This window comes from Pygoscelis adeliae, unplaced genomic scaffold (genome assembly GCF_000699105.1).
Source record: "Pygoscelis adeliae isolate BGI_AS28 unplaced genomic scaffold, ASM69910v1 Scaffold156, whole genome shotgun sequence".
In the NCBI taxonomy this organism is placed as follows: domain Eukaryota; kingdom Metazoa; phylum Chordata; class Aves; order Sphenisciformes; family Spheniscidae; genus Pygoscelis; species Pygoscelis adeliae.
Genome location: NW_008825016.1, coordinates 3,362,663 through 3,390,481, shown reverse-complemented (window position 1 = coordinate 3,390,481; position 27,819 = coordinate 3,362,663). Strand labels below are relative to the sequence as shown.

General features: G+C 37.3%; 1 protein-coding gene across 1 annotated transcript; it reads right to left on the bottom strand.

Moving 5' to 3' along the window:
- GCC2 (GRIP and coiled-coil domain containing 2) lies at window positions 1-25,247 on the bottom strand. The gene is made up of 22 exons (XM_009326296.1): window positions 25,186-25,247; window positions 24,431-24,515; window positions 23,265-23,332; window positions 22,316-22,420; window positions 19,048-21,525; window positions 18,306-18,375; window positions 17,515-17,615; window positions 17,336-17,434; window positions 15,210-15,329; window positions 13,633-13,797; window positions 13,134-13,238; window positions 12,373-12,535; window positions 11,719-11,819; window positions 11,513-11,590; window positions 10,666-10,803; window positions 8,509-8,630; window positions 6,536-6,712; window positions 4,836-5,053; window positions 3,226-3,420; window positions 2,275-2,414; window positions 1,168-1,414; window positions 1-71 (listed from the first exon to the last, which is right to left on the bottom strand). The coding sequence occupies exons 1-22, from the start codon at window positions 25,225-25,227 to the stop codon at window positions 1-3; spliced, it is 5,088 nt and encodes a 1,695-aa protein (XP_009324571.1). The 5' UTR covers window positions 25,228-25,247.
- Window positions 25,248-27,819: the final 2,572 nt, after the last annotated feature.

Sequence of the window (27,819 nt, the reverse complement as noted above, 5' to 3'; positions counted from 1 at the left end):
TCATCGAAGTCCTGACCAGCTGTGGAGGTACGAAGCCCACCCAGAGGGCCGTGAGGTACTCTCTTCCTCACCTGAAGGAGGAAGAAAAACATACTTTAAACTAAGTTTATTATGTCAGACATTGCATCATTCAGTTACATGACCTTGTTTACGCCCCACCTCTGTCCTTTTTCAAATGCTGCCCTCGTAAACTTGTTGAGGAGGTAACATTCAATACTCACTCTTCAGCTGCCATAGATATGTTCATGGATTTTATCACTAAGTCCATTATACTTTGGGTACTTAAGGATGTTTTAAAGAGGCCATTTATCACCTTTCTCCAGAAAAATCCCATCAGTGTTCATTAGAGAGCCAGAACAACATCAAAATGCTATGGACTTAATTTACATCTCATCTTTCCAAATGCAAAGCCTATCATGGAATGCAGTACTTTGCCACTTTCCTTATTTATATGATTTTCTTCACAACTTTTAAGTGCTTATATACACACAGTACTTACTCTTTGTATTAATTTTAAAATAAAGTATAGATCAGTTGCTGATGAAGTACAAGAAGCTGCAGGTTGTTATTGAGAAGTGACAAACAATACCTTAAAAAGCGTTTTTAAGGGGACAAATGCTCAAAGACAGTATTTGAAGCGGAGCCAGAACATTATTATACAGTCAGCTCTTGGGTTAATTTCTTGCAAAGGCTTAACTCTTTTTCTTTGCTTCCCTAGTTCCTTTAGTTCTTAAACAAAAAGCATATTTTCTTGAAGGCATTTTTAAAGTTAATGTATTGAAACTAATATTAGATCTGCAGTACTGCCTTGAGAGGACCACTTTAATTATCTTTTTAGAACATCTGCCAAGAAAGCAATTCATTTATAGTAACCTCTGTTTTAAGGTCACTTTGACAGAAATCTTTAACTCTATTCAAAACATGAACACATTAAATTTTTACAACTTACTACCGTCTTTCTAAAATGTGTATGTTTCAGAAGAAATTATATTTTACCTTGATTTTATTTATTTTCTTGGGTATTTGTTCTGTTTTCTGAAAACTGAATAGTAACTTCCCAACAGAGCAAAATGGTTTTATGGCTAGCTCACTGGCATTATCCTGCTAAGCTCTGTTTTTCCTCAAAGGTTTACAAAAAAGAAAGCACAGAACTTCCGTTGCCTTTACTTCCACTTTTCTTTTTTTTGCGACAATGTTTTGAACACCACCTACCTTGGGCAATTGCAACTAGCTTCCCCTTCTCTTCAGGGCTGAGCTGCAACATGGTGTCTATTACTGGGAGCAGCCTTTCTTTCTCGCTTCCTGATTTTAGAAATATGAACTGCAATAGAACATTCTTCAGGTATTCTAGATTAGCCACAGACTTTTCTCTCTCTTGATTTCTTTCCAATCTTCTTATTTCATTTTTAAGAAGCTGCAGATGAGGGAAAAAATATGCAATATTGTTTGTTTCATATAATGAGCAATTGAACAGAAGTCTTTTGAAGAGCTAAAAAGCAAATTATGCAGCTTGCTTCAAAAAGCATAATGTGTGCATAGCACATATTCTGGACAAAAATCCAGTGAAACTTGAACCTCTGATAATGTTTTCCAGAAACAACAACTTATTATTGATCAAAACTAACCTTTTTTGATAAAATCTGTGCAGTAGTTATAATGATATACAGTACTAACTATTCAATTTCAGTGATAAAGAGTTAAATAAGCAACGTGGATCACAGATTTAACAATATTATCATTCATTAAGAAACATTTCATAAAAGAAAGCTTAGCGTGTTTAGAGAATATGCTAACTTCAAAAATGTTTTCAGAGAACTCAGGGAGGTACAATCAAATCAAACCAAACCAAACTCTATTAGTACATGTATCTCTAAACATGTATCTTCTTTTAACTTAAGACAGCTAAAAGGGGTTACAGGAAGAGAAACCAGACAATGCTTCCCTTGGGATTTACTGCTTTTATCTAAGTGAAAACAGTAGAGGCACTTTACTAAACATTAAACTTCCAAACTCTTGAGGTTTTTTTTGTAGCAGCTTTTACTTTCCCCTCTCTGCCGACTAGAAACTGTGGGGAAAAAAAAACCCCAAAACTGAAGTCAACTCTGAAAGCGCTAATTAGTCCTGTGGAATAAAAGCCCTTCCAAAATCAAGTTTCGCATCACCAAATTTTTATAGACTGGGATTTTCTGAAACATATTTGGTGTTAAACGTTTGGTCTAAGAAACAGACCATAGAAATTAGAGCTGTCCCCACATTTCCTGCGTGTCTGCTAACCTTTATTTGTTCCATTAGGATTGCATTGGTTGCTTCTGATTCACGAAGTAATTCATTCAAGTGATCAGCACTCTTCGCTGTTGTGTTTAGTTTCTGAATCAGCTCATCCTTGGTGAGTTCTGTTTGCCACTGAGATGGTTCTGCAATTAATTGGGAAAGAAAACAGAGAAGGAAAAAGCACTTGCATCTACTTTATACTAACTTAACATTAGGGCTTGATTAATGTCGTTTCTTAGAAACAAAATCCATGCAAAGTCAGATTGCAAAATTAACAGGCATCATTGCTGCTGCTGCATGCTTGTTTTGTGATCTATTTTTGTATATATATTAGAAGGGGATTGGCAAATCAGTTCTAAGTATGTCAAGATACATGGTTTTCATTTACCCCTTGTTTCCTACCCATAGATGGAGATTTTCAACAGTTCTCCACAAAGCATTCAGTAGACTTTTAAAACATGATTCTATGCTACCATATATTTTCCTACTTTTTGGGGGACTCTTAGAACATTGCTCTTCATGCTGGCTTTCATTTTCCTAGAAAAAACAATGACTAATTCCTGTTCTAACAAGCCACATTAAGATGAACAGACATTTTATCCTTTCATTAATGTGAGTTAAATCAGCACTTAATTGTCTCTAGTAGACACTCGTCCAGAATACAAAAAATTCTGTAACTATTCACTGACTTGCTCATCCAGTCTTTTCCCTTTAGAAAGTCACAAATATGACATCTTTAAATCACTAAAACCTGTAGCAACATTTTATTGTTAGTCCTTACTCAAGGACAAAACTCCTACAGAAATTCAGGAGAGTGTAAACTCAGTGGCATTTAAGTAGACTTGTGTCTTGCACCTAAAAGCATGAAAACACAACGTTCTCAGGTATTTTGAGGGCACAAACTTCTGCAACTTACCTCGGCAAGTGCTTCAAAAAGCCACGTGTTCTACCTACCGAGTTTTGCTTCTGGGGAGTTCAGAAGTTGTTCCAAGGATGGTACATAGGTGCTGCCTGAAGAGATAGACTCTGTGTCCGTTGTTTCCATGCCTTCTCCCTCCTCCCTAGCTACAGTGTGCACATCGAGAACAGGAAGGTCAGTGTTTCGCCGTTCTCTTAAGTTCTTCGTTGCTGGATTTGAAACAGCTGGACCTGAAAGATACTTACTGATGTTTGTCATGAAAATTAAATTGGTAGGGTTATTTCATAGGTTTGACTGTCTCAGATTGGAGAGCAGTACATAAAATAGTCTTCAAAAAGCAGAAGGAAAGGTGAAGAAAAGGGAGAAAGCCAGATACACACATACATTTATAATAGAAAACGTAGCCTTTCACCTCCAAATGACCATTCCAGTCAAAGCCTGTTTCTAAATCCAAACTTGAGTGGCAATTTTTATTTCAGTGACTATGAAACCTTCATGCAACTCTCCCTGAAGATGTGTTCTAGCTATGACAAGAGTGCCAAATGTTTTTAATGCAAAACAGAATTAGCTTTTCTTTCAACCAGTCCTGTGGGAGGTGTAAATTCTTCTGGTTTAATACTGTGTGCACCATCCTGCTGCTTCAGTAACATACGGAAAGAGTAATTTCTGAAACTGCTACTGCTGCTTGGCAAACGTCCAACTACATCCTAATTAGTAACTTTACAGATATAAAAATAGCACTTGAGCTTGAACACAGTAAAATCTTAAATTAGAAAAGGGATCAAATAGCAAGTATACCAATAACAAACATTGTTAAAACAGTTTTCAATACACTTTTCTTTAGCTTTACCCCTCAATACCGGAGGCAGAGGGCCAGTATGCTTCAAAATCCGAGACAAACTGATAGGAAGAGCACCAAATATTTGCAAAGTAATTTCCCTCCATCTGTCTGACAATGCAGGTACTGCAGAAGAGATAACAGTGATGCAGATTCTAGAACAGAACAGAATAGTTCCAGCTGGAAGGGACCTACAACGATCATCTAGTCCAACTGCCCGACCACTTCAGGGCTGACCAAAAGTTAAAGCATGTTATTAAGGGCATTGTCCAAATGCCTCTGAAACACTGACAGGCTTGGGGCGTTGACCACCTCTCCGGAAGCCTGTTCCAGTGTTTGACCACCCTCTCGGTAAAGAAATGCTTCCTATGTCCAGCCTAAACCTCCCCTGGTGCAGCTTTGAGCCATTCCCACACGTCCTGTCACTGGGTACCAGGGAGAAGAGATCAGCACCTCCCTCTCCACTTCCCCTCCTCAGGAAGCTGTTGAGAGCAATGAGGTCGTGCCTCAGCCTCCTTTTCTCCAAATTAGACAAGCTCCTCATAGGACATTCCTTCCAGCCCTTTCACCAGCTTTGTTGCCCTCCTCTGGATGCATTTGAGTACCTTAAGATTCTGAAAGGACAGTAATAACAATAACATGTTCCTTACTTGGTATCAGTGGATTAATATGGCATGCTGCAAATTCTCCAGAAAAAAATTATGGTGTATTACAGAACCACACACTATAAGCATGTTCTAGACTCAGACTCAGGTACGCAAATTTTTATCTAACCCCAGAAAACCTGGTATTACGACTGAAAGTTACCTCTAGTGCTTGGTTCACTCTTAAGTTGGAAGAGCTGAGCTTCTACTCTGGACAATTGCTGCTGAAGTGTCTCTACTGTCTTCCTGTGCTCTTCTTGCAGGTTCCTGACTTGATCTCTGAAATTGTTCCGGAGAGCTTCGTTCTGGGCTGTCAGCTGACTCAAAGCCTGGGCATGCTCTGTTTTCATGACCATGTTCTCAGATTGTATTGTGCAGAGCCTGAAAACAGCATACACACAAAACATAAGAAACAAACAGCAAAACATTGTCATTTTTACATTTCAAAATTTTTAGAGTTTACAGTTGTTTTCAGTTTTCATGTGTATGATCATCTTAGAATGACCGTGCACCTTTTTTCCATTTAAACTCCTCTTTTTACAGGGAAAATCTAAGACTGAGGAAGTTACACTTGTTACCTATCATATGAATGAACTGTGCTACATAAACTCTTGATTTTTATTTCAGAACACAAAATTCAGACGTCTTTGGGAAAAAATGAAAGTATTAGAGACACTGTGGTCTAAACATTCTTAAATTCAAAAATTGCAACATGACTGTTTATAGTGTCATTCAGGGCATGTCACTTACCTTTACTCCACTTCCTTTAACATTTATTTACCAAACATTTATGCAGGACTTCTGAAAACATTCATTTCTAAGAAGCTACACTGAAATTTTTTTAAGCTTCAACTTTCAGTGCAAAAGAGGGTAGAACAGTGTAGTTGTTAGCAAGAAAAGTGTCAGTAAGACATCAATTGTACTTGGTTTGGAGGTACTCCAGAAGCAAGACAAAATCATCACAAGCAATTAAACAAGTGCAAGTATGGAAAGACTAAGCACAGGACTTGCCCTTATAAGCATACAAACTTAAATATAGCCAGAGTAGCAAAGAGCTAGTCTCTCTGGGTACAAAGGGAACCTACTGCGATATGGGTTGTTTCCAGAAAAATGCAGAAGGACATAATTTAGTTGATTACAATGAATCATCATGTGGCTATCAGGAACAGATAAGACAGTACAAAGATAGACACAAGAAGTCAACAGTTCCTGATACTAAGCTGTAGTTTCTAATGAATATTTCATGTGAACTTCTTTGTACCCTAAACAGAGAAGAAAAGACAAGGGAAGATCCTTTTTGAAGAGCTCAAGTGTTAGGTACTCATGTGATTTTTCAAGAAGTGGTACAGATTAAACGGATTCCTTTCACTTTGACAGAAATAGCAGATTAAGATTGTGGCAAGAATAGACTTAAAAACCAGAACTTTCTGTAAGGAAAGGCACTTGGTGGACGCAGGACTGGATATTTTGTCAGTGAAATTGTTTGCTCTGCATTTAACTACCTTATTTTTCTAATAGGAAACATCCATAAAATATAGTTGAGTAGTCCAACACAAACGTAGTGCTGAGCATTGGACTTAAAAATAGTCAACCTAATTAAACAATGTTCATTTTCAAATCTGATAGTTAACAGGTAGAAAGCTTGCAGAAATCTCAAATTCCCTGATCAGCTACTACTTCATTTTCATTGACGAAACTTCTGAAAGCTGATGAAAAACAGCAAACAATCCTTTTGAAAATTCCTTTAACTTTCTCAACAGTTATGCCCTTTCTTTGGGAAGTACAGTTATAGGTCACTACATGCCCAGCCCTTAAAGCTCACACAAAATAAAATATCTATTTTTATTCATTAGCAGACCATACTTTTCACGGAGTTCTGCCTCTTTTGCAACAGTCTCTTGCAGCATCTTATTGTGTCTTTCCAGCAGGGTGTCATGTTCAGACTGCAACGCCTGGAGTTCAGACGCATTCATCTGTGAATTATGCTGAGCATCTTGCAGCTTAACTTTAAGTTGATCTATCACCATTTCCAACTGTTCTCTGCAAGGGAGAAAAAAGAAATGAACAGCATACATTTAAAAAGAATTATATTATTTCAGAACCTATATTATATCCACAATCTTTTGTATAGCTGATCCAAATGGCTTATTTATTAATTAAATCAATACAGCATCATGACCAAAATAATCTTAGAATGTGACTGCAGCAGAAACAACTAGGCAAGTTCTGATCGTGTTTCAATATGGGTACAAATAGGTTTATCACATCCCATCTGAACTGCTGGGAATCTAATTATTGGGGTAGAAGGTGTGACTGCTATCACTTTCTACTTCAAGCTGGTTTGGAGGAACAAGACAGAGGAAAAATAATACGTGGGATGCAGATGGGAGAAAAAATTTCTTCTTAGAAGTGGTGGAGGGTTTTTTGTTTAGGAAGTGCACATCAGTTCAATGAGACTGAATACAGGAGACAAATGGTTGGAGGAGATTTTGAGCAAAGGACTAGAAAGCAACATCAATATGTAAAACCAGATAACTCTGTTGGTCAGAAATAAATCAAAATCAGATATACCAGGAGGAAAAAGTCTTAAGTCAGACACATTCTCCTTTTAGCTTTCTGTATTTATATCTGCAGACATCTCCATTATGTCATGAACTGTATACCTCATTAACCCTTAGAGTTGACACTTGTAAACCATTTCTTTGAAAACTATTTTTCATCTGTTTATTGCTTGATTACTTGTCCACTTTGTTTCCAATGTGACCCTCTTTCACAAAAACCTAACAATACCAGAACTTCTTGAAATTCTGCAAAAAGGAGAGACAAAGAAATGCAACTCTTGCAGTTTGCTTGCTTCAAAGAAAAGAAGGGGTAGATGTATTAAAAAAAGCCCAAACAAACCATAAAACCAAAGTCCTCTAACAAAGCACAAGTCTCCCTCTGGTGGATTTTCAGCAGCAATTGCATGTACCACTTTAAGACCTGTGTCAGAAATGTATTTTGACATCTTGTGCATAAACGCCCAGTCTGTCACCAAGGACAGCTATCAATAACTTATAAAAATAACTTATAGAAACTGGGCTACTTTTGAGTGGGTTCAGACATTTTCTGAAGTTAATCTGAATTTACCTGGCTTACAACTGTACTTAAATGATTTTCAGGGAACTTTTGGCAGTGTTCCAAAAGTCCAAAGACTTTCGCCCAAGTCCTTCCTCATATAACAGCTGATAAGTATTTTGTAAATCGCTGGAACTGATGCCTGAATTGGCAGCCAGAGCTTTACCTACACTAAACCATTCCTTCCTGAAAAGGTTCAAAGTGAGCTCAGCTGAACAGTACCAATCTGCTCTTTTCTTCTTAGTTGGAAATGGCGCTTTGCTGCAACACTTTATGTCAGAGAAAATGACATGTCAAGTCTACACAGAAGATGCTGGCTAATTTCAGCTCATGAGAATCTTCTTAACACCTTACTTCTCCCTCTGACAGTAACAACAGGTAATCCACACAAAAATAAATGCTAAAAAAAAGACAAATCAAGGAATTAGAAACTAACATAGTACCACCATGGTACAAATTGATGATCCTTCTTCTGTTCAGATAGGCAGAGCCACAGTTAGATTACAGATCACATAAAGTTTATAGAAATAAAGAGGGGTTTTGTTGTTTGGGTTTTTTTTTAAACCAAAGTAACTGGGGAAGCAAACTGCCTCCCTTCTGATATTTTCCTTATTCAAGCAAAGAGTGGAACCCACTTGTTGGTCAGAAATTAGAAAAGGCAAGCACAATAACTCAAGTATCAGTATTTTTCTCTATGCATATAAAAATTTTAGTTTTACCTTTCTTGTTTGGCTCCCTCAGATTCTGTCTGAGAAGCAGATTTATTCTTTTGCTGCTTTAGAACATTATGAACACGGACTTTGTAGCTCTCGAATTCAGATGTAACAGATGCTTGTTCAGCCTAACACACAGAAAACAAACCCTTAAGTTATGCTATTGACTATGGCTCCCTTATTTCTCTAAAATGAAATGCATCTTTCATTGAAAAAAAAAAAAATTAAGAACAACCTGTTGCATTTTCTTCTTTTAACTGGATAATTAAAATTGTGACTATCATAGCAGATCATGTTTCTTTGGACTTTAATTGAATATCATGTGAAACTTAAAAAGAGGCACTGATTTTCAACATACCAGTATTAAAGAAAAGAAAGAATACTTGCAAATTCAAAAATTGCATTCAACAGAGATTCACAAGCAAGGGGTTCTATCCAACAGCTTTAAATGAAGGCAAAGGTGAAGCAAAAAAAAGGGATAATTCTGTTTTCCTTTTATACTACCCAGGTGACAAAAATCTAATAAGCCTTAAAATTATGCATAATTTTGAGGAGTTAAGTCAGTCTTGTAGTAGTATTACACAGCACAAGTTATAATATTCTAGTTGATTGTAAGGGTGTTTGGTCTGTCTTCTCTTCTAAATTCAGCTAATACATGAGCTTCTGTGGACATACAGAGAATTACCTCACAGCACAACTTCATCCTTGACTGTACACTATACAGCAAGAATTATTCCCATCCTTCAAGTACTCACGTTGTATAAGTTTCTAAGAAAACACAGATGCAGGTTTTCATTCTTGGATCTTAGGAGAAGCTCACAGATTCATTACTCATCCTTGAGATGACTAAGATGCTCTCATCTCCCAGAGGAGGATTTTGGAAAGTTTCTCTTCAGCTGAACGGGTGAGTGAAATTCCACAGTGCTGACCCTGACTAGCCACTGCTCCAGCTTTTCCGGAGTCTTCAAGATTTGTGGGCATTTCTTTAAATTAATCCTTCTCTTTTCTTCCAGTCAAACTATGTGAGCTTGAATATTCTTAAGTCCTCAGGTACACAGCCTTAAATGTCAGCATGACTTTTGCATTCTAACCTACTATCTGCTTTAGTGTCCACCTTTCCTTTGGACAGAATTTTCCTTTGTTAATAACCTTGTAATAATAACTATTTTTTAGATGTAGGGCACCTAAAGAGGAAGGCTAATCTTCCAACAGCTTCAAGCCATACCATCATGGAAAATCTACACTGTGACTGGTTTCACAACATCAAGGAGCAAGCCACCATGGATAGATACTGTAAGTCCCCAATTATGAAGAATGCATTTGTAAAACCATAATCGTATCTACCAGTACACTCAGGCAAGCCTCCTGTAGCAGCACCCACAAAGTTTGTCCATTTCAGTTCACCTTTTTAAAATGTAGAGGTTTTTTTGAGAGGCTGCATTCAACTGTCACTTATCTGCAGCATGCATACCTATCATACAAAAGGGGCTATAGTGTGGTGCAGTAATCTCCATAAAGATAGTTTGAATGTAACAGTCCTACTATATTCTGAATCTGTCTGTCTCCAATGCAAACACGAGATTCCAGGAACATCTAACACGGTGTCATATGGACAAAACCCCAGAAATAATAAAAACCTCAGCAATAGTGTCAGTTTCACATGTAACTCAGCTGCCAATTAAGAAGCTGCTCATATAGCAACATATTAAAAGGTGCTTGCAAATATATTTTTCACAGGGTGGTTTGTTTTTTTTTTTTTAAGTGGTATCTGTGTTAACTGTTTTTATATGGAGCAAATTATATTCCTTCTCTGTTTGTTCTTCCCCCCTTTTCTTTAAAGGCTTCTTTTTTCCCCCCTCAGTGTATACTTGCTGATCATCTTAAATGAACTCTGACTCCCCACTACCACCACAGGTTTTCCCTACTGGAAATGCAAGAGTGCAGTCCAGACGTTCCACCACAAGTGATACGTGCCAACCAGGACAGAGTCTGGCTTGTCCTCTATACCACCACTCAAATACATTAAGCACTGGGATAATTGCCAATTCTTGACAGACAAAAAGACGAGAGTGAAAGATCCGCAAAATATTTTAGAGAAGCAGACAGAGAGTGCAGTAAATCTCCCTTCTGAAGTCTCTGACATTACTTCTTCCACTAGAGTACCTGGGCTGCTCTGCACTCTTCTTGCAAGGTTGCAATTTTTTGCTGGTAAGTACTCAACGTACGCTGGTGTTGCTCTGAAGAAGTTCGCAGGTGTTCCTGAACTTTATGCTTTTCTGATGTTAGTACAGCCACTTGAATCTGAAAAAGTCAGTTGCAAATTTCACTATGACAAAATTTTTTCTTCCCTCTCCAAGGGGACGTGCCACGGAGCACATAGTATTCTACTATACTAATTCTTGCACAGAACTGGTGAATATAAAATTAAAATCCAATAAAAGTAGAATAAAAAATAGACATGGGTTACCACATACTTAACTAAAAAAAAATCTATGATGTTGTTTAAAGAGAGAATGGAAGATAAAATTACAGTGGTGCGGTGGCAGCATTTAAGAAAGCCGACCCCTCTCCCTTCCCTTCCCTGCTACCTTTCATAACACTCAATTCCTATTCTGCCCAACCAACAAAATTTATACAGATGGACAACACTTAAGATTTTTGCTGACGATGTTGTGTTCTTTTGTTTTTAAACTGAGCAACTTCAATTTTTATAGAAATTATTTTAAAACGTATCCCAGTTACAAGCTTCAAATTACACAGTCCTCTCTTTCGGGGGAAAGGGAAAGGAAAGAGGAACAAGAAGGGGTAAACCTGTTTAAAGAACATCACAGGGGAAATATTTGGGGAAGCAGCAAACAGACAAAACTCATTGAAGAAAAAGAACTAGTAACCTAGTAATAAAAATAACACCTTTTCATTCTTTAGCCTATATTCCATCTGCCCAGTACAAATCACACCCTTATTACTTAAATAAGAAACCTTACACTAACAAAGAAGTTAAGTTTCTTGCCTTATAGGCTTCCACTTGTTGTTGACTGGCTTCCAGTTCCCCTTTTAATGATGCCTGCAACATCAGATGGTCATTTTCCTGCATGATAAAATTATCTGGTTATTAAAAAACCCCAGACCTCAGCAACTTAAAAATTCAGGTACCAGCCCGTTTTTTTAAAAGTTAGTTTAAAAATGGAATACACAGTCATTAACATCTGGACTTACAGCTTGTTTTGAATCAGCAAGTTCTTTTTTGGTTTTCACCAGGAGTTGTTTTATCTTGGCATTTCTGTCCTCATCCTGTTGCATAGCTGACTGAAGTGACTCTAATGCAGAAAATAGCAGTTATATGCAAAGGAAACTTCCCCTCCTATATTTCCTTAAAAATGCTGGAAAATATTTAAGCAAATTCTGACAGATTTCTTAAGAGTTGCAAACAAATAGCTTACAGCAAGTTTAGTATCCTATTTCCATGTATCACAAAGATCTTCAAATAAATGAATTTGTTTTAAGACCTACACGTAAGGATAGGAAGAAATGAAATTTTTAACAACATGCTGACTAGTAAAGTTTTATGAGCGTGGTATGTCAGAATGAAACCCCCTGTCAGTCACCAACTTTTAGAACTTATGGTTGACTTAATCAAGTAAGAAACATGATTTATCAGGCAGGCAATTTGGCTTTTATTTGCTGAATACAAGATCAAGTGACTGATAACCTAGTAAAGTTTCCTTTCTGGAAAAGTAATTTTGACTATGTAATTGTTTAGTCTTCCCTGCAAACTTTACTCTCACTCATCGACTTGAGTTGTTTGTGAATTGTATTTTTTACCATTACTAACTATACCATAGAGACTCTTGCTGTTTATAGTTTACTCACTTATTTCCTCCTGTAGGGTCTCTTGCTTCTGTTTCTGAATCCCCGTCTCTTGCTCGAGATCTTCTATTCTGCTGTCTTTATCAGTAATCTTCTGATTAAGTTCTTTTACTAGCCTTTCATAATCAGCTATTTCCATATCCATCAGTGTACTCTTTTGAGCATCCTGCAAGTTACACACAATGAAGTTGCAGCTTACAATCTGCCTTGGCTGCTAAGAATCTTTTTTTTTTTAAATTATATTAAAAAACTATATTGCCCATCTAACAAAAATTTTGTAACTATCCATACCCACAAGCAACACCCATTCATCAGGTTTCCATACCCTCAATAAATAATCTGTTTTCAAACACGAACTAGAAGCTTTGAAAAACCTGTTACTAGTTTTAACACTTTTACCAGTAGGTATTTTGCAGATATTAGTTTCTATCATCCTCAGCCCTTACAACAAGGGCAGCTTCTGAATAGCGCACCATGCAAGTACCAGACATCTGAATTCTATTCCTATTTCTACTCATGACAGGCCACATAACCCAAGCTAAAACAAACAAACAAACAAACAATAAAAAAAAAAAAAAAAAACCATACCCAAAAGTACTCATCAGCTCTCCAAACACAAAACCAGGGGTAAAAACCCTCGTGTTTTCCCTTTTGCAAACCTTGGGCTTTAAAATCCTCAGAACAGAAAGGGAGGCATTCAACACAGCAAGATGGGCCAAAATCTTTGCTAGTCCAGTAAGCACTAACATGAACAGCAACTCTACCTTCCTGGCCAGCTCTAGTTCTTGCAGAGTTTTCTGCAGATGTTTCTTTTCCTTCTGAAGTTGCATCTGAAGCTCCTCCATTTCTCGGAGAGCACCACTATGTTCCTGAAATTTAAATACTTCTCAATTACGCAGTCCAATTTCAAAATAGATGTCAGCATAGATGTCAGCATCTATTTACACTTACATGCACACACACTTAGGTTGTACAAAGATAAGATTTTTTTTTTTCTTTAGGAAATCACTGGGAACCAAAGAAAAACCCAGAAGATTATGAAGTGTTTTTCACATTCTGTAACAATCCCCAAACTACTCTAAGTGACAGTCTTGCAAAGTTCTTTCAATGAACAGACCAAACCTTCAAAAAAGACCGAGCCAAGTAACAAGAAGAGAAAGTATGGAACTTGTTCTATAAAAACACAGTTTACAAAGGTCTAACAGAAGTTGCATCCAGTGAAAGTAAGGCTTCAGCCCATTCGCCATCTCTACAGAGTACTACCTTTGTTTTCTGTTCTTTTAGAAGCTTTTCAGCTTCTAGTTCTTTGTCAGCCTTTGCCTTGGCTCTTTGTATCTCCAGTATCTGAGCTTCCAGAAGCTTAGCATTACATTGCAGTGTTTCAACACGAGCCAGGAGGTCTTCATTAGCAGACTGTAACTGATCATGCTGAAATGATCATAGTGGAAAGATAAAAATGTAAGCTGAATTTGCGTGCGACTTTGACAGATAAGATATTGTCTGTATATAAAAAACAAACACTGATTTCTATCCAACTCCCTTACAAACAGCACTCCTGAAGATGAGTCTTGTCCATCTTAACTGTTTTAAACCAGATTAAGAAATAGGCTAAATTAAAGTCACTAGCACAATTTGATTATTTTTTTCAGAGTTCATTTGCCCAGCTTTCTGTAAGATGGCTAGAATTCTAAGAAATCTGAAAAAAATACCCCAACATTTATGCTTTCTGCAATAATCACCTTCCTCCCAGAATAATATGCAAGGTTCAAGTACTTATTGCCCACTTCAAATACAGCTGCTGTATTATAAATAAATGATCATACTATTAATTCCTAAAAAAGATATAATTGCAGCACCACTAAGCCTTCAATGAGATCACATCAGTACATAGTAAGAAATCCTCCTGTATCTGGACTATTTTTGCAATGATTTTAACAGATTTAATTCTGAAGTCTTCAGTGTTTTATCTCAGTCTCTATTATGCAGATTAAGAATGAAGTATAAGTGAACGAAGCTGCCAATTACCTAAACAGTGTTTTTATTTACAAAATACTTTGTAGCAAACTTGAATAAATCAATGCCTACATAATCAGCAGAATTTGCTGAATTTAGAATATGCTACTATTTGTCATTTCTTCCTATGCTATTCACTACTACCTTCTGTTTATAAGGAAACAGTGGCCTAGGTGGATCTTCAGTGTAATTATGTATGGGGCCTGGGAGTTTGAATCCTAAATCCCAAACCCATTTCAGTTAGCTTTGCAAAAATGTGTCTCACAGCTGCTTAATTACCATCTTAGACTCTTCTGAATGCCACTGTAGTACTCCACAATGCATCCTAAAGTCTCATCCTTGTGCAAGACGCAAAAAAGCATAATTAATTTAGTATATTTAAACACTGTTGATTAAATAACAAAACCACATTTTGTCTAAAAAACAGAAGAAAAAATGTAACACTTAAAGATTACTGTACTTCATGAGAAGTCTAGGTGTGAAATCAGACAAATAGTTCAAGTTTGATACTTTGTTTTTATATCTGGTACGTGCCGCACAGTTGTACCTCCAACTGAAGCCAGAGTTGATCACCTGCCTTTTTCTGTGAGTTGACCTGGGGTAAATTAAACCCTTTCTATTAAAAAGGCCAGACAAAATATCTAGATATATTTACCTTTGTCACAGCCCAGATAACATATCAGATGTTGGAAAAAAAAACCCTGAATTTCAAGTCACTATCCAAAACGCACTATATGGTAACAATCAGATGAATAAAACTTGAGCACAATAGGTAAAAAAAAATTTACTGTAATTAACAATAGATGAGACATGTATACAGAACTGACCTGCTGGGATGACACCTGTAGCTGTCTTGTGAGGTCATCTATCTGACGTTCAAGATTATTTGCTCTGCCTTTCTCAGAATCCAGCAGTTCTCCTTGCTTATCGTATTCCATCAAAAGATTCTTAACACATACAAACACAAACCCATCATTTTTTTACAATATACATTGCATAAGCACATTCATTGCATAAGCACATTCTATACCTCAGACACTTCCTAATATTTTAGCATCTAAGTTGTCTCACTGCAACATCAGAAATACCAGAATGAAATTAAAGCTATCGTTCCATTACAGGCTCTGGGAGAAACACTTTTCAGTTCACAATATTCTAGAGTAATTCAGGTTGGAAAAGACCTCAGGAGGTCTACATTCAACCTCCTGCTTAAAGCAGGGCCAGCAATGAGAACAGACCAGGTTGCTCAGAGCTTTGTCCAGTCAGGTCTTTCCAAGGACCTGCCTCCAAGGATGGAGATGACACTACACCTCTGGGCCACCTGTTCCAAAGCTTCACCATCCTCATAGGATAAAAATGTTTATCCATGTATCCAGTTGGAATCTCTCATTTTGATTTAGGACTGCTGTCTCTCATAGAATCATTTAGGTTAGAAAAGACCTTTAAGATCATCGAGTCCAACTGTTAACCTAGCACTGCCAAGCCCACCACTAAACCATGGCCCTCAGCACCACATCTACACGCCTTTTAAATTCTTCCAGTGATGGGGACTCAACCACTTCCCCGGGCAGCCTGGCCCCATGCTTGACAACCCTTTCGGGTTTTCTTAATATCCAACCTAAACCTCCCCTGGCACAACTTGAGGCCGTTTCCTCTCGTCCTATCGCTTGTTACTTGGGAGAAGAGACCGACACCCACCTCGCCACAACCTCCTTTCAGGTAGTTGTAGAGAGCAATGAGGTCTCCCCTGAGTCTCCTTTTCTCCAGGCTAAACAACCCCAGTTCCCTCAGCCGCTCCTCATAAGACTTGTTCTCTAGAACCTTCACCTTCATGGGAGTGCTGACCAAAGAGAGATAATGACTTCCGTTAACCTACTAGCTGTACTCCTGTTCTTGCAGCCCAGGATGCTGTGGCCACCTTTGGTACCAGAACACAGTTTTCTCATTCTCAGTGCAGTGCCTACCAAAACCCTGAAATTCTTTTCAGCAGCCACACGGTCCCCAGCTTGTATCAAGGAGTTCCTCTCTCCCACATGAAGACCTTTGCACCTGTCTTTGTTGAATTTCAGAAGGTTTCTGTCAGCCCATTCCTTACGCCTGTCTAGGTCTCTCTGAATGGAAGCCCTGCCCTCAAGTCTATTGACTGTTCTCAATTACAAATAATCTGAGAACTTGATGAATGTGTACTCATCACCTTCTCCAGGTCATTGTTAAAGTTCAACAGGACAAGTCCCAGCACAGACCCCTTTGGTACCCCATTAGTTACTGGCATCTAGTACAAGCCATTAATTGCTACTCTCTGAGCCAAACCACGCAACTGGTTTTTTTATTTTTTAAGCACCCATTCAGTGGCTTACCCATTTAGACTGTGATGTCCTAGCGTGGATGCAAGAGTACTGTGAAAGAGCATTGAAAGCCTTCCTAAAGTCAAGGTAAGTGACATCCACTGTTCTCTCATCCACAGCCCCAACTGTTTTATCATGACAGGCAATCAGACACAATTTACTCTTGGTGAACCGATGCTGCCTATCCCCAGTCACCTGCTTCATGTGCCCAGAGACGTGCTCCAAGAGGACCCACTCCCAGGGAATAGTTTGTCTTTATCAATTAAGGACTTTCTAACTGATCCCCAATTTAATGTACTTTGAAGAATTCATAAGGATTTATGTTTTGCCTCAGCAACACATTGTTTGATACGTATGATGCTAGATTTAGAAGGTTTAAAAATACCATCCAGTAGAAAGGAAGTGCCTTATTTTCTTCTGACAGCAGCCGCACAGTTCTGTTACTAGAACCTTACATTTCTCGATTTGGGTACTCAACCGCACTGACATAATTTCTTTTGCCAAACATACTTGTGCAAGTAAATAGCAATATATATCCAGGCTAGGCTTCAAAAGCAAAGTGTTTTCTGACAGTTAACTGTCTTTTGTAAATATAGTACTATTCTTACCTTATAGCTTTCAGCTCCTTGAATGACATCTTTCATTGAAGCAGACAACTGATCTTTTTCTGATCGAACCAACTCCAATTCTTCCCTCAGAGTCTGCATCTTATTACAAAGAAGTGTGTGTCATTAAAACAGAACCCCAGATGCAGAATGTTCTTCATATTAAGAAGCAGTCAGGGTACCTCTTTTCGGCTGGCATCTAATTCTTTCTTTGCTTTCACAGCAACAACCTTAATTTTATTTAGCTTCTCTCCTTTTTCTGCAGATTCTTTTTCCAGCCTTCCTAAAATAAATAAATCAGAAAGTGAAAAAATACGCCTCCCCTCTCCCCCAAGAAATGAAATTAAATTAGAACACAAATACCAGCATGACTTTGAAAAAAAAACAAAATATAAAGCAGGGGGGTGTGTTCAAATATTTCATTCAGTTAAGCATTTAAATTTAATCTGAAGCTAAAACATCCAGCTGCACAGACAGCTTAGGGACAATCTTTCCCTGTTTCAGAGGCTTCCATCACAGTTAACGTAAAAAGCCATATTCCTGTCTACTCCTACTTACAGTTGTAACAACTCGGAACCATTTTCTTTCCAACAACCATATGTTGGGATAACTGCAATGAGGCAACAGTAGTTTTGGCAAAGTGTTGCTTTCCTCTCCTATCGACAGCCTTAGGGATTCTTATTGACACAATTATTTCCCTTATTTAAAAAATAAAGATGAAATCCACTACACTGTTTATAGCCAAATGTACACAGGAAGAAAAAACCTTAAGAAATACCAAATGATAACCGACTTAAGATTGCTAAAAATATTTTAAATCCCTAATGGAAGGAATATTGTAGGAAGTTGTATTGATACCTACTTCCCCACCTTCCTTAGCTTGTAGGAAATACAGGACAACTATGCGGAGAAAGAAAAACTAACGATTCAAAACCCCCAAACTGTTTACATAAAAGAACAGCAAGAAAGATACCAATTTTTGCTTGAAGCTCTGCTACCGAAGACTGTTGATCAGTTTTCTCAGTCAATGTCTCCATTAAATTCTGTATTATAAACAAAGATATAAGAAGTATTACAAAAATTTCTCTGTGATATCTGTTTTTCCCCTAACAAGCCACCAGAAGTTTCAGCTACAGCTGGACTGTGTCTACATTCTTACTACCAAGAAAGTCTTTATGTGCAATTTCATATCAGCTTCGCAACTGAAAAGCATACTTATGTTGAAAGGAAAACATTCCAACCTTTTAACAGCTGCTTTCCATCCTGTCCGAGGACAAAAAATGGGAGACCATTAATTCTGCAGCTGTCAGGTTTACATAACCATCAATTCCCAGGACCTGAAGTCAGGAGCAGCTAATGCAGATCAAGCAGGAGTTTTGTTTGAGATGGAGTCAGAAAGTTAGAGGTGAAGGATTATGAGGTCAGTTAGTCCATCTAGTTAAATGATCACTTTTAGGGGGTACTGATAGGAAGAGAGGTTCAAGTACAAGCAACTTTTGTCAAAATAGCATTATGATTGGTTTTGTTTGGTTGTTTTTTTCCTGGGGGGAGGGAGGGGATTCTGAGGTGCTAGGAAACTCAGAAACATGTGCTTTCTAGAAGGGAAACTCAATTTGAGGCCAAGGAAAAAAAAGAGAGAATTGAAAGTATTTTTTGAACCTTAATTCTGAAGACTTTAGAGGTTTAGTCTGTATACTTCAATAACAAAATATAACCTTTAGAGAACTCAGTTCGTCTTTCACATTTCTAAGCTCAGTTTCCTTTTGTTCCAGAATCAAATTTAAGTCGTCTTGTTTTTCTGATCCTTTTTGCTGTTCTTGTATTTGACTTTCATAAAAAGCAAGTTTTTGAGTGATTTCTTCAGTATTAGCTAAGAGATCTTGATTTTCAATCCTTGTTTTTTCACTGGCATTCTTCAGCTCCTGGATATCATGTTGAAGTGCTTCTTTTTCAGACAACACGCCTTCCAATTCTTCTCTCAAGAGATCCTTTTCTTTTTCAAAATCCTGAATCAGGGATCTATGTTCTGCATATTGAGCTGCATTTTCTTCCTCTAGTCTCTCAACTTCCCGCTGCAAATGAAGAACTTTCTCCTCGTTCTGTACAGCAAGGCACTGCTCTTCTTTCATTTTTGCCAAGCATTCATTTGCAATTTGTAACAAGTTAAAAGAATCATATTCTTCATCAGCATCAGAAACGCTGGACCCCACTTGCTCAAGTAAGTGGTACAGCTGAGTTCTTACAAGGGATCTGTGCGCTTTTTCACTTTCAAGTAATGTTGATATATGGTCTTTTTCTGCAGTCATCATTTGTAGGTTTTTTTCTAAGTTTTCAGACTGCTCTTTCAACACTAACCAACCATCTTTTTCAGATGTAAACTTTTCCAGCTCTTCACTTAATTCGCCTTTTTCCTGAATGATTTTCTTATTTTCCTCACGAAGAGTATATGCTTCAGATGAAAGGTTCTCTCTTTCACGCACCAGAGTTTCAATCTGGTTTTCCAGTTGCTCTAACGTTTGAGCACTTTCACTCTTCCTAGTTAAAGCTTCGTTCAGTCTCTCTGTTAATTCCTCCACCTTTTTCTTCAGGTCGCTGTTGTACTGGTTAGCAACACCTACTTCTTGCTGAAGTTCCTGAACTTTTCTTTGTTCTTGCTTGCACCTTTCCTGAAGGTTTTCTCTCTCTTCACCCAAGCATTTTACTTCATTTGAAATATCCTTGTTTTGATCAGTAAGAGCAATGATCTTCTCTTCCAGTTCTTTCACAGCAGTGAGGGAGCTCGTTATTGTGTTATTCTCCTCCTGAAGACTAGCAATTTTACATTTAAGTTCTTCTATCTCTAGCAGATTAGATGACAATTTTTCTGTTTCTTCCTGGAGGCGATTCACAGTTTCAAGAAGAACATCCTTTTCATTGAAAGCAGCTCGGAGTTTCTGTTGCAGTTCACTGACATCAGAAGCTTGCTGTTGTCTCATTGATTCAAACTCCTGGCTGATCTTTCCAGCAGATTCCCCTAGCTCAGTCTGTAGAGTTTCCATTGTTTCTCTCAGGCTGTTGTAATTGGATACTGCTTCTTCTTTCTCCTGAGTTAGCTTTTCAAGCTGTTCTCTAAGCTCCTGCATTTCAAAAACTAATGCCATCTTTTCTTTTTCAGAACCAGATAATAAAGTTTCATTTAGTTCAGAAATTTCTCTCTTATGTTGCTCTTTCAGAGTTTGAGTTTCTAACGTATGCTCTTTCACAGCGGTTTCACAGTGCTGTCTTGCTGCTTGAAGCTCCAATTTCAGTTTTTCGATTACACCACAGTAATCTTCTTTAGTAAGCTGCAATTCATTTATCTTAAAGTCCAAGTCTTCCCGCTCATGAAAGTACTCGTCCTTTATGCGATGGATCTCCTCTTCCAGTTTTAGTTTAACATTACTCATGTAAGTTAACTCATCTTTTAATATACTATGTTGGGACTGGAGCTCTTCTAAGCTATGCTCCAGGTGCCTAACCTTTTCTTCCATTTTTGCTTCTACACAAGGTTCTTCTTGTGTGTCTACAAGACCTATCTTGCTTTCTACATTTTTATTTAAGACTTCTCTCAGCTGCTCCAAGTCATATTCACGCTGGTCAGTATGAGCACACATTTCATCCTTCGCATTTTTCTCTTTTATTAAGCCCTCCTCTGCCAAATTGTGCTGTAACTGATTTATCTGATTTTGCTTTTCTTCATTTTCTTTACAAGATATTTCAATCTGATGCATCAACTCTGACACCTCTTCCTGATGGGCAATTTTTAATCTTTTAAGCTCTTCATTCAGATTATTGATTTCATTATGGTAACACTGAGAGTTGCTTTTAATAGTTTCTTGCAGATTTGTCACTTCTTTGTTTTTGTCTTCATTCACAGTTTCCAACTGCTTGCTCAGACACAAAATTTGCTCCTCATATGTAGATTTAATTCTTTGGATATAATCTTGTAATCTTTTAACTTCTTTTTGACTATCACTATGATGTTCAATCTGTTCCACCAGCCCCATTTGTTTCTTCACTTGTTCCTCTAATTCTATTTTCAGCTTTGTTAAGTCCTCATTGTGTTTGCATTGTGCATTTGCTAATTCACTCTTCAGAGCTTTTCTTTCTTTCAGAGAGTCAATACTTAATTGCTCCAGTTGCTTCTGCAATTCTTCTGTCTTAGCCGCTGCAGCCTAAACAAACATACAAGTTATTAAATACTGGTAATTTAGCACACAGAATTTCCAAATAAACTGTTTACAATAATGAGTTAGAAGATTTAGATTTAGGAGTCCTTAGTTTTAAAAATTGCTATAGTTTTAAAATATCTAACTATGTTAGGACAACTCAATTCAGAAGACACTGCAGAGAGTACAAAAACATTTGCAGAATGAGAAAGGAAAACTAAGTCTTAAATCATGTTTACCAGCATAATTTCACAAAACGGTCATGAAAGATTTTAGCTTTAGCAACTATTACGATAACGTATTAAAGACCAAATTACTTTTAGCGCACCAAATTCAAGTATCTGGAATATAACAATGTTCATCAATTGCAAGCAATTCACTCTTTATTATTAAGATTACAGACATAATTTAGATGCCTTGGCTGGCAGGCTCCTTCCTATGAATACCTGAATGTAAACCTCATATTTCCCATGGAAAGACAGAGCTGATTGATTGAAGCCATCACATAAGTAGGCTACTAATGCACAGACTGAGTTCTTTTGGAACAGCTGTGGATCTAGCTGGTGTATATAAGAATTTTGTATTTATTGTCAGTCCTATAAAAACTATAAATTAGGGGGTACGGAGAAAATATGCTTTAAAAATATGAAGCCTTCAGACTTTTTTTTTAAGGTAAAACAGAACACAGGTAAGTGAAGAAAAAGATTAAAAAGAAAGTGAAATACACAACATGAAAACTAGGAAATAAACATAATTCTGAAATATTTTAGTAATGTTCTATTGCTCATTTCAGTACCTCTGCTTCTTGCTTTCTTTGAATATTTTCTTTTTTCAGAGCTAAGCACTGCTGCTGACTTTCAGCTTTTTCCAGAAGTACAACATCCAGTCTTTCTGTGAGAGCCTAATTTTAAGGGAGAAAGATCACTGAAAGAAGGGTTCCTTAACAATGGAAGCCTGAATGACTTTTGCAAACTGTAGGAACTCACATATTGATCATGACTTTTTTTGTCAATTAAACAGATCAGTCTGATTTTAAAAGTTACTTTCAACTCAAATATGACAGATATGGAATAGGTAGACTAAAACAATGATGTTCAGTAATAGGTTCTGTTCAAAATCGTATTTCTGATCGGCTAATTTTTTTATTGCCAGGTGGTGGTGGTGGGGGGGGAGCTCCCCTTCTGTAGAAAAGAAATCTCCACCCAAATTATTAAAAACAATTTTCCAGTTGATAAATTCCTCCTCACTACCAACTTTCACTTTCATATTCTGCCTATGACCCTTACTTTGAGAAAGACAGATGTTCTTGCCACTTAAAAAAAATTCCAGTTACTTTCCTAAAAGTATTTCTTGTGACATGCAACTTTAATTATGTATTTCTGATCTCATCAAATGACTGCCTCAGAAGTTTTCTAAATGGCTGAAGTCTTCCCACAGTGGTCATTCTAAAATAAACAAAAGCCTGTCTAACCAACCACAGAAGGAAAAAGTCTTGCTGAGGAAATTGTACTATTCTGTACTATTCCTCACAGAACTGATAGTGTTTTCTGAAAAGCGGAGTAAGGATGTTGGGGAAGGAAGAAAAAAAAGGCTGTATTTAGGAAGCATCTTGAATTCCTGAAAATTGATTACATTCGATTTGAATCACAGTTTTAAAGCTATTTACTATTTCCCACAAATTATCTCTGTAGATTTATTTCAGCTAACATTATGCAATACATTAGAAATCCATTACATATTCCTACCTGAATAATATCATCAGCTCCTCCAGTAGCTGCTTTAGATCTGAGTTCCTCAATCTCTTTCTCTAGTTCTTAAAAAAGTATAGAAATTTCACAGCATAAATTGATGCTTCATCACAGTAGCAAATTACTAGTAAATCCAGTGCCTAACAACACTTATTCAAATCAGAGATGTCTTTTACTTCATCAATTTTTGTTTGTTACTGAGTGATATAAAGGGCTAACAGAAACAGAACAAACATTCAGTACTACCTCTCCAGTCCTGACATTTAGCATGGTTTCCTGAGGAAGCAAAGCTTCCTTGTTTGGGTGGAGGGACAACAGATAGAAAGTAAGACAATCATCAAAAAAAATTCTACCTATTTCATGATCAATTTAAGCCAGACAAAAGATATTCAGTTCCTACCGGTTCTCTAAAAATAGGCAGCAGGTAGAAGAACAAGATCTTATGAATAACCCCACTGAGGAAGAACCTAGTATAGCCCATCCCTATCCTTACTGCTTTGCTGGGCAGCTACCAGCAGTCAGCATAACTAACTCCAAACAAGGGGAAGTGACACCAGTCCAAGTAGTGGGCCGCTGGAGGAAAAGGGACAGCAGAGAGAAGAAGGACAGCACATGAGAACACAGATTTACACAGGATACTTTTAGGTGGTTAACACAAAATTTTTGTTGGTATATTTTACGATTTCTTCTTAAAGAAGCAAATGACTGAATATAAAGTAGCTAACTATTTTAAAGAAACTATTGTACTCTACAACAGTACTAATTATGATTCTATGATTCTATGAATTATGCAAAAATCTATCAGAGATGTTCCCCCTCCCATCTGCTTCCTGAAAAGCAACAGGTATCCCTGCAACAGATATGGGGAATAGACAATGACAAGTCCTACTTCAACTCTTGCACAAGCTACATTGTTCCATCATGCCATACTGCCAGATCAAAATTAACTTAATACCTGACAAAAGCAATGCTTCTTTCTCTTCCCTTCCTTGCTCTAAGGACTTCAGCCTTTATCCTCCCACAAAAGAGTGAAATTGCAGGAAAAAAATCTAGGATATTTGCCTAGAATTTAAATCTACCTAGTAAAAATATTCAGTGATATTAGGAAAGGTCAGATAGTACCAAGCATTAAGGCAGAAATTGTTCTCTTTCCAGTAAGGTACCTGTACATCTTGACTTCACTTTCTGTATAAGCATCACTTGCTTTTTTGCAAACTTGATGAGGTCTTCTTTGGGCAATGTGTCCAGCTGTAAAAAAGTACATATTAGAGAAACCAGCTTCCTCTAACCCAGAGGTAAACAGAAAACAGGGCATTTTAGCATCCGATTTCCAAGTTGTTAAATATTAGGGCAAGAAACTGTCTTACCACACATTTGCAAGAACAATAACAGTCCAAGTTACTGCTGTTATGTTATCCAATTCTGTTATTTCAAGTGCAATAACAGAAACTACTTCTAATTCTGTACTTTTCCAAAATCATTCTAGAGCACACAACTGGGCAGCATCAGTTCGACAGGAGAACTCAGTTGGGAAGGGTTACGATTCAGCAATATAATTTGAACGATGTTTTGAAAATAACATGCTGACCTAACATTGACATTGTTTAAACTTACTTCCAACAAATGCAAAGAAGTCTGTGTATATTATGAAACAGACTACTGCCAGAACTGGATGCTACTAATATTTTAGCAAATATTGTGGCAGGAAGTGAACATACCAATAAGAGATTTTTTTCCCCCCATGTTTTCCAAAACACCTTAGCCTAGTGTTTGTAAATCAATTTTTCAAGAAGTCTAGAAGACAGGAAACTGTTTAAAAATATCTTTATGTCTTCCTAGTAGTCACAGCTTGCATGCTAAGCTGTAACTCTTTCAACTATTGCTATCCACATAAATTAGATTTGTGAGGACTGATTACCTTTGATTTGCCTGATCCTGGCGTGACAGAAGACGCCACCATCTCTTGCCCAGCATCTTGAACCTACAACAAAATAAAGCACAATTTGTGGTAACTGAACTTTTTAATGTAAGACTACTGAAGGAACTAACTGAAAGTCTGCAAACACTGAGAATAACTGCATATAGTGGGAGCTCAAGAAAAAAATTAGAAATATATTTGTAGGACTAGTCAGAAGGATAACAGAAAAAAAATTTGAGAGAGATCTATTGTGATTAGTCCAATACAGCAGCAGAGTAGAAAACTCCTGATTTCCAAACCAGTGTGATCTTACGATTCCATTACTGAACTGACATCTAGAGTTCATACACTACTGAAAAATCATTTTATTTACAAGAGGTTACAAAGGTGTGTGTCATCACTATCTTGTTCTTAAAAGACTCATTAAAAAAAGGCAGGAATGAAAAAAAAACTTGTAGCAGAGTAGCAGTTAAATCAAACTTCTGATACTTTTGAACCACATATACCCCTTAACTTTTTTTTCTTTCTTTCTTAAACACACTGGTTATCACTGAAATTGTTGGCCTAAAAATATATATTTGAAAAGACTCCACAAAGCCATGGCTCTTCTGAACAAAATATAACCCTCACCTCCCCCCCCCTTTTTTTTTTTTTGTACACACCCATTAGCACTGAAAGTGCTGGCCTGACAAACATATTTGAAAAGGCTCTGCAAATTCTGGGCTCTCCAGCTAACATACATACATAATGCCTTCTACTGTAAACTTCCACTGATCTGATCTGTAAGACTCTATGTTACTTTACAGTGGTTTATATGACATATGCTTACCTATACTTGGAAACATGAAGAAACATACATAACTAAGATGGGGCAAAGGAAAATGGAACAGACACTTCCAATATATTAAGGGTAGCATTTCCAAGCTTTGACCTTTACCCTCCTTTTTCCTTCATACTCTGTGTGTGCGTGTGTGTGTGTGTAAAGTGAAGGGACGCATATGTAAATATTTGCATTTTTATATATCTGTGTGTGTGTATGTATGTATACACACATACCTTCACTTTTATGTTGCTACTCTCTTTATTCTGACAAAACCCCCTTATAATAGCAACCAAGGAAAAAACAAACTGGATCTAAGCACTACTAGAATGAAGAATCACCGACTAACAATTTAGAGAGAACAGCTGATACAAATAACAAGAAAGGCCATCATTAGAAATATGAGTTCAAGTACAGACCAAGGACAAAGGTGGTTACAGTTATCTCTCTCTGTATCACATGGGCTATAGCTTTTTTTGAGATGGCAAAAGCAAACTTACTAGAAAATAATGTGCCCATTAAACATAAATACAGCATTAAAAAAAAAAGCTACAAAGTTTAAGTTTCAGATTTTCTTGGTATGCAAAACTTTGTCAACATTTACATTCTTAATATTTCAGCACTGCAATTAGCAAAACTGTCAGTACAAGCAGTATGCTTACACAGTACAATTAAGTACAACAAATTGTATGTACTGTTTAGAAAATGACAGCACATCTCTCCATACTACAGTAAGGTCAGATGAATCTACACATTACTTTTACTCTCCTTTAGGCTAATATGCACAGAGGCAGAACCACGTATCATGTAAGATGACGCATTCAGTTTTGCTGTTCTGGTAACAGAAACCACAAGCAGCTTGCATAGAGGGCTTCACCCGTTTGAATTAGAAGACCAACAAGGAAGATGGTTACTAAAAAACTCTAAACTTTTCACTGATTAGGTGCATCTGAGATGTGAGCCAGCAAATATTAAGTGCACTTCTAAGCACAACACTGAATCCTGCAAGGATTCTCAAGTTCCTATTCCACCATTCTGAAACGAGGGTATGCTTCCATACTTTACTGAGAGATACATAGATTTTTTTTTTTCATTTAAAGCCTACTTTATCTACACTAAGGTGTTTCCAAGCCACAGTTTAGCATGTTCTGTATATTTTAATTGCTATCAATGCCTTACTTTTGCAATAGCTAAACATACTCTGAGAAAGCCTAACCGAGGTATAAATGCAATATATTAAACTTTGATGTGAACTGCGGCAGTAACGACCATTATGAACAGTGATTTTCTAAGCAGTGTGCAACTTTCAGACATCACCAACTCCAATCATACCAAATCACATGAAAACACATTTTGAGTTGTCATTGCTTCAGCAGAGGCACTGAACCTCTATTAGAACGTGTACAGCTCAGAACTACCAGGAGAATTAATTTCCTGTATGAATTTTAAATTCTTCATTGTGGCCTTTGAATTTGCCTTGGTGGTTATGAAAGCTACACTAGACACATATACTCCAGTGATTTTATTTGCCTGTGTTGGTAGGTGATTCATAGTTGGCATACTGTTAACACATCAGGTCACCTCAGTCGGAAAGGAATGCCTGTTCACTCGTGGGTACTTTTAAGCTGAGGTACCCACTCAACACGTTCACTGTACGTCATCTGAGCGTTTCTTCCCTTGAGTCAGCACCGGCTGATCTCCCCCACCCCGTGCAAACAGGATGACATCCTCACCTTCTAGCAGGAGGCACTAAGCAACCCCTGAAGCCCGCACCGGCCCTCCCACTGCCGCAGGGCAGGACCAGAGCATCCATT

Coding starts and splice junctions, on each gene's coding strand:
- GCC2 (XM_009326296.1), bottom strand. CDS start 25,227: ATGGTGGCGTCTTCTGTCACGCCAGGATCAGGCAAATCAAAG. Junction 13,798..15,209: donor TACAGGTGTCATCCCAGCAG/GTCAGTTCTGTA, acceptor TGATCATTTCAG/CATGATCAGTTACAGTCTGC. Junction 6,713..8,508: donor GAGGGAGCCAAACAAGAAAG/GTAAAACTAAAA, acceptor TCTCCCTTGCAG/AGAACAGTTGGAAATGGTGA.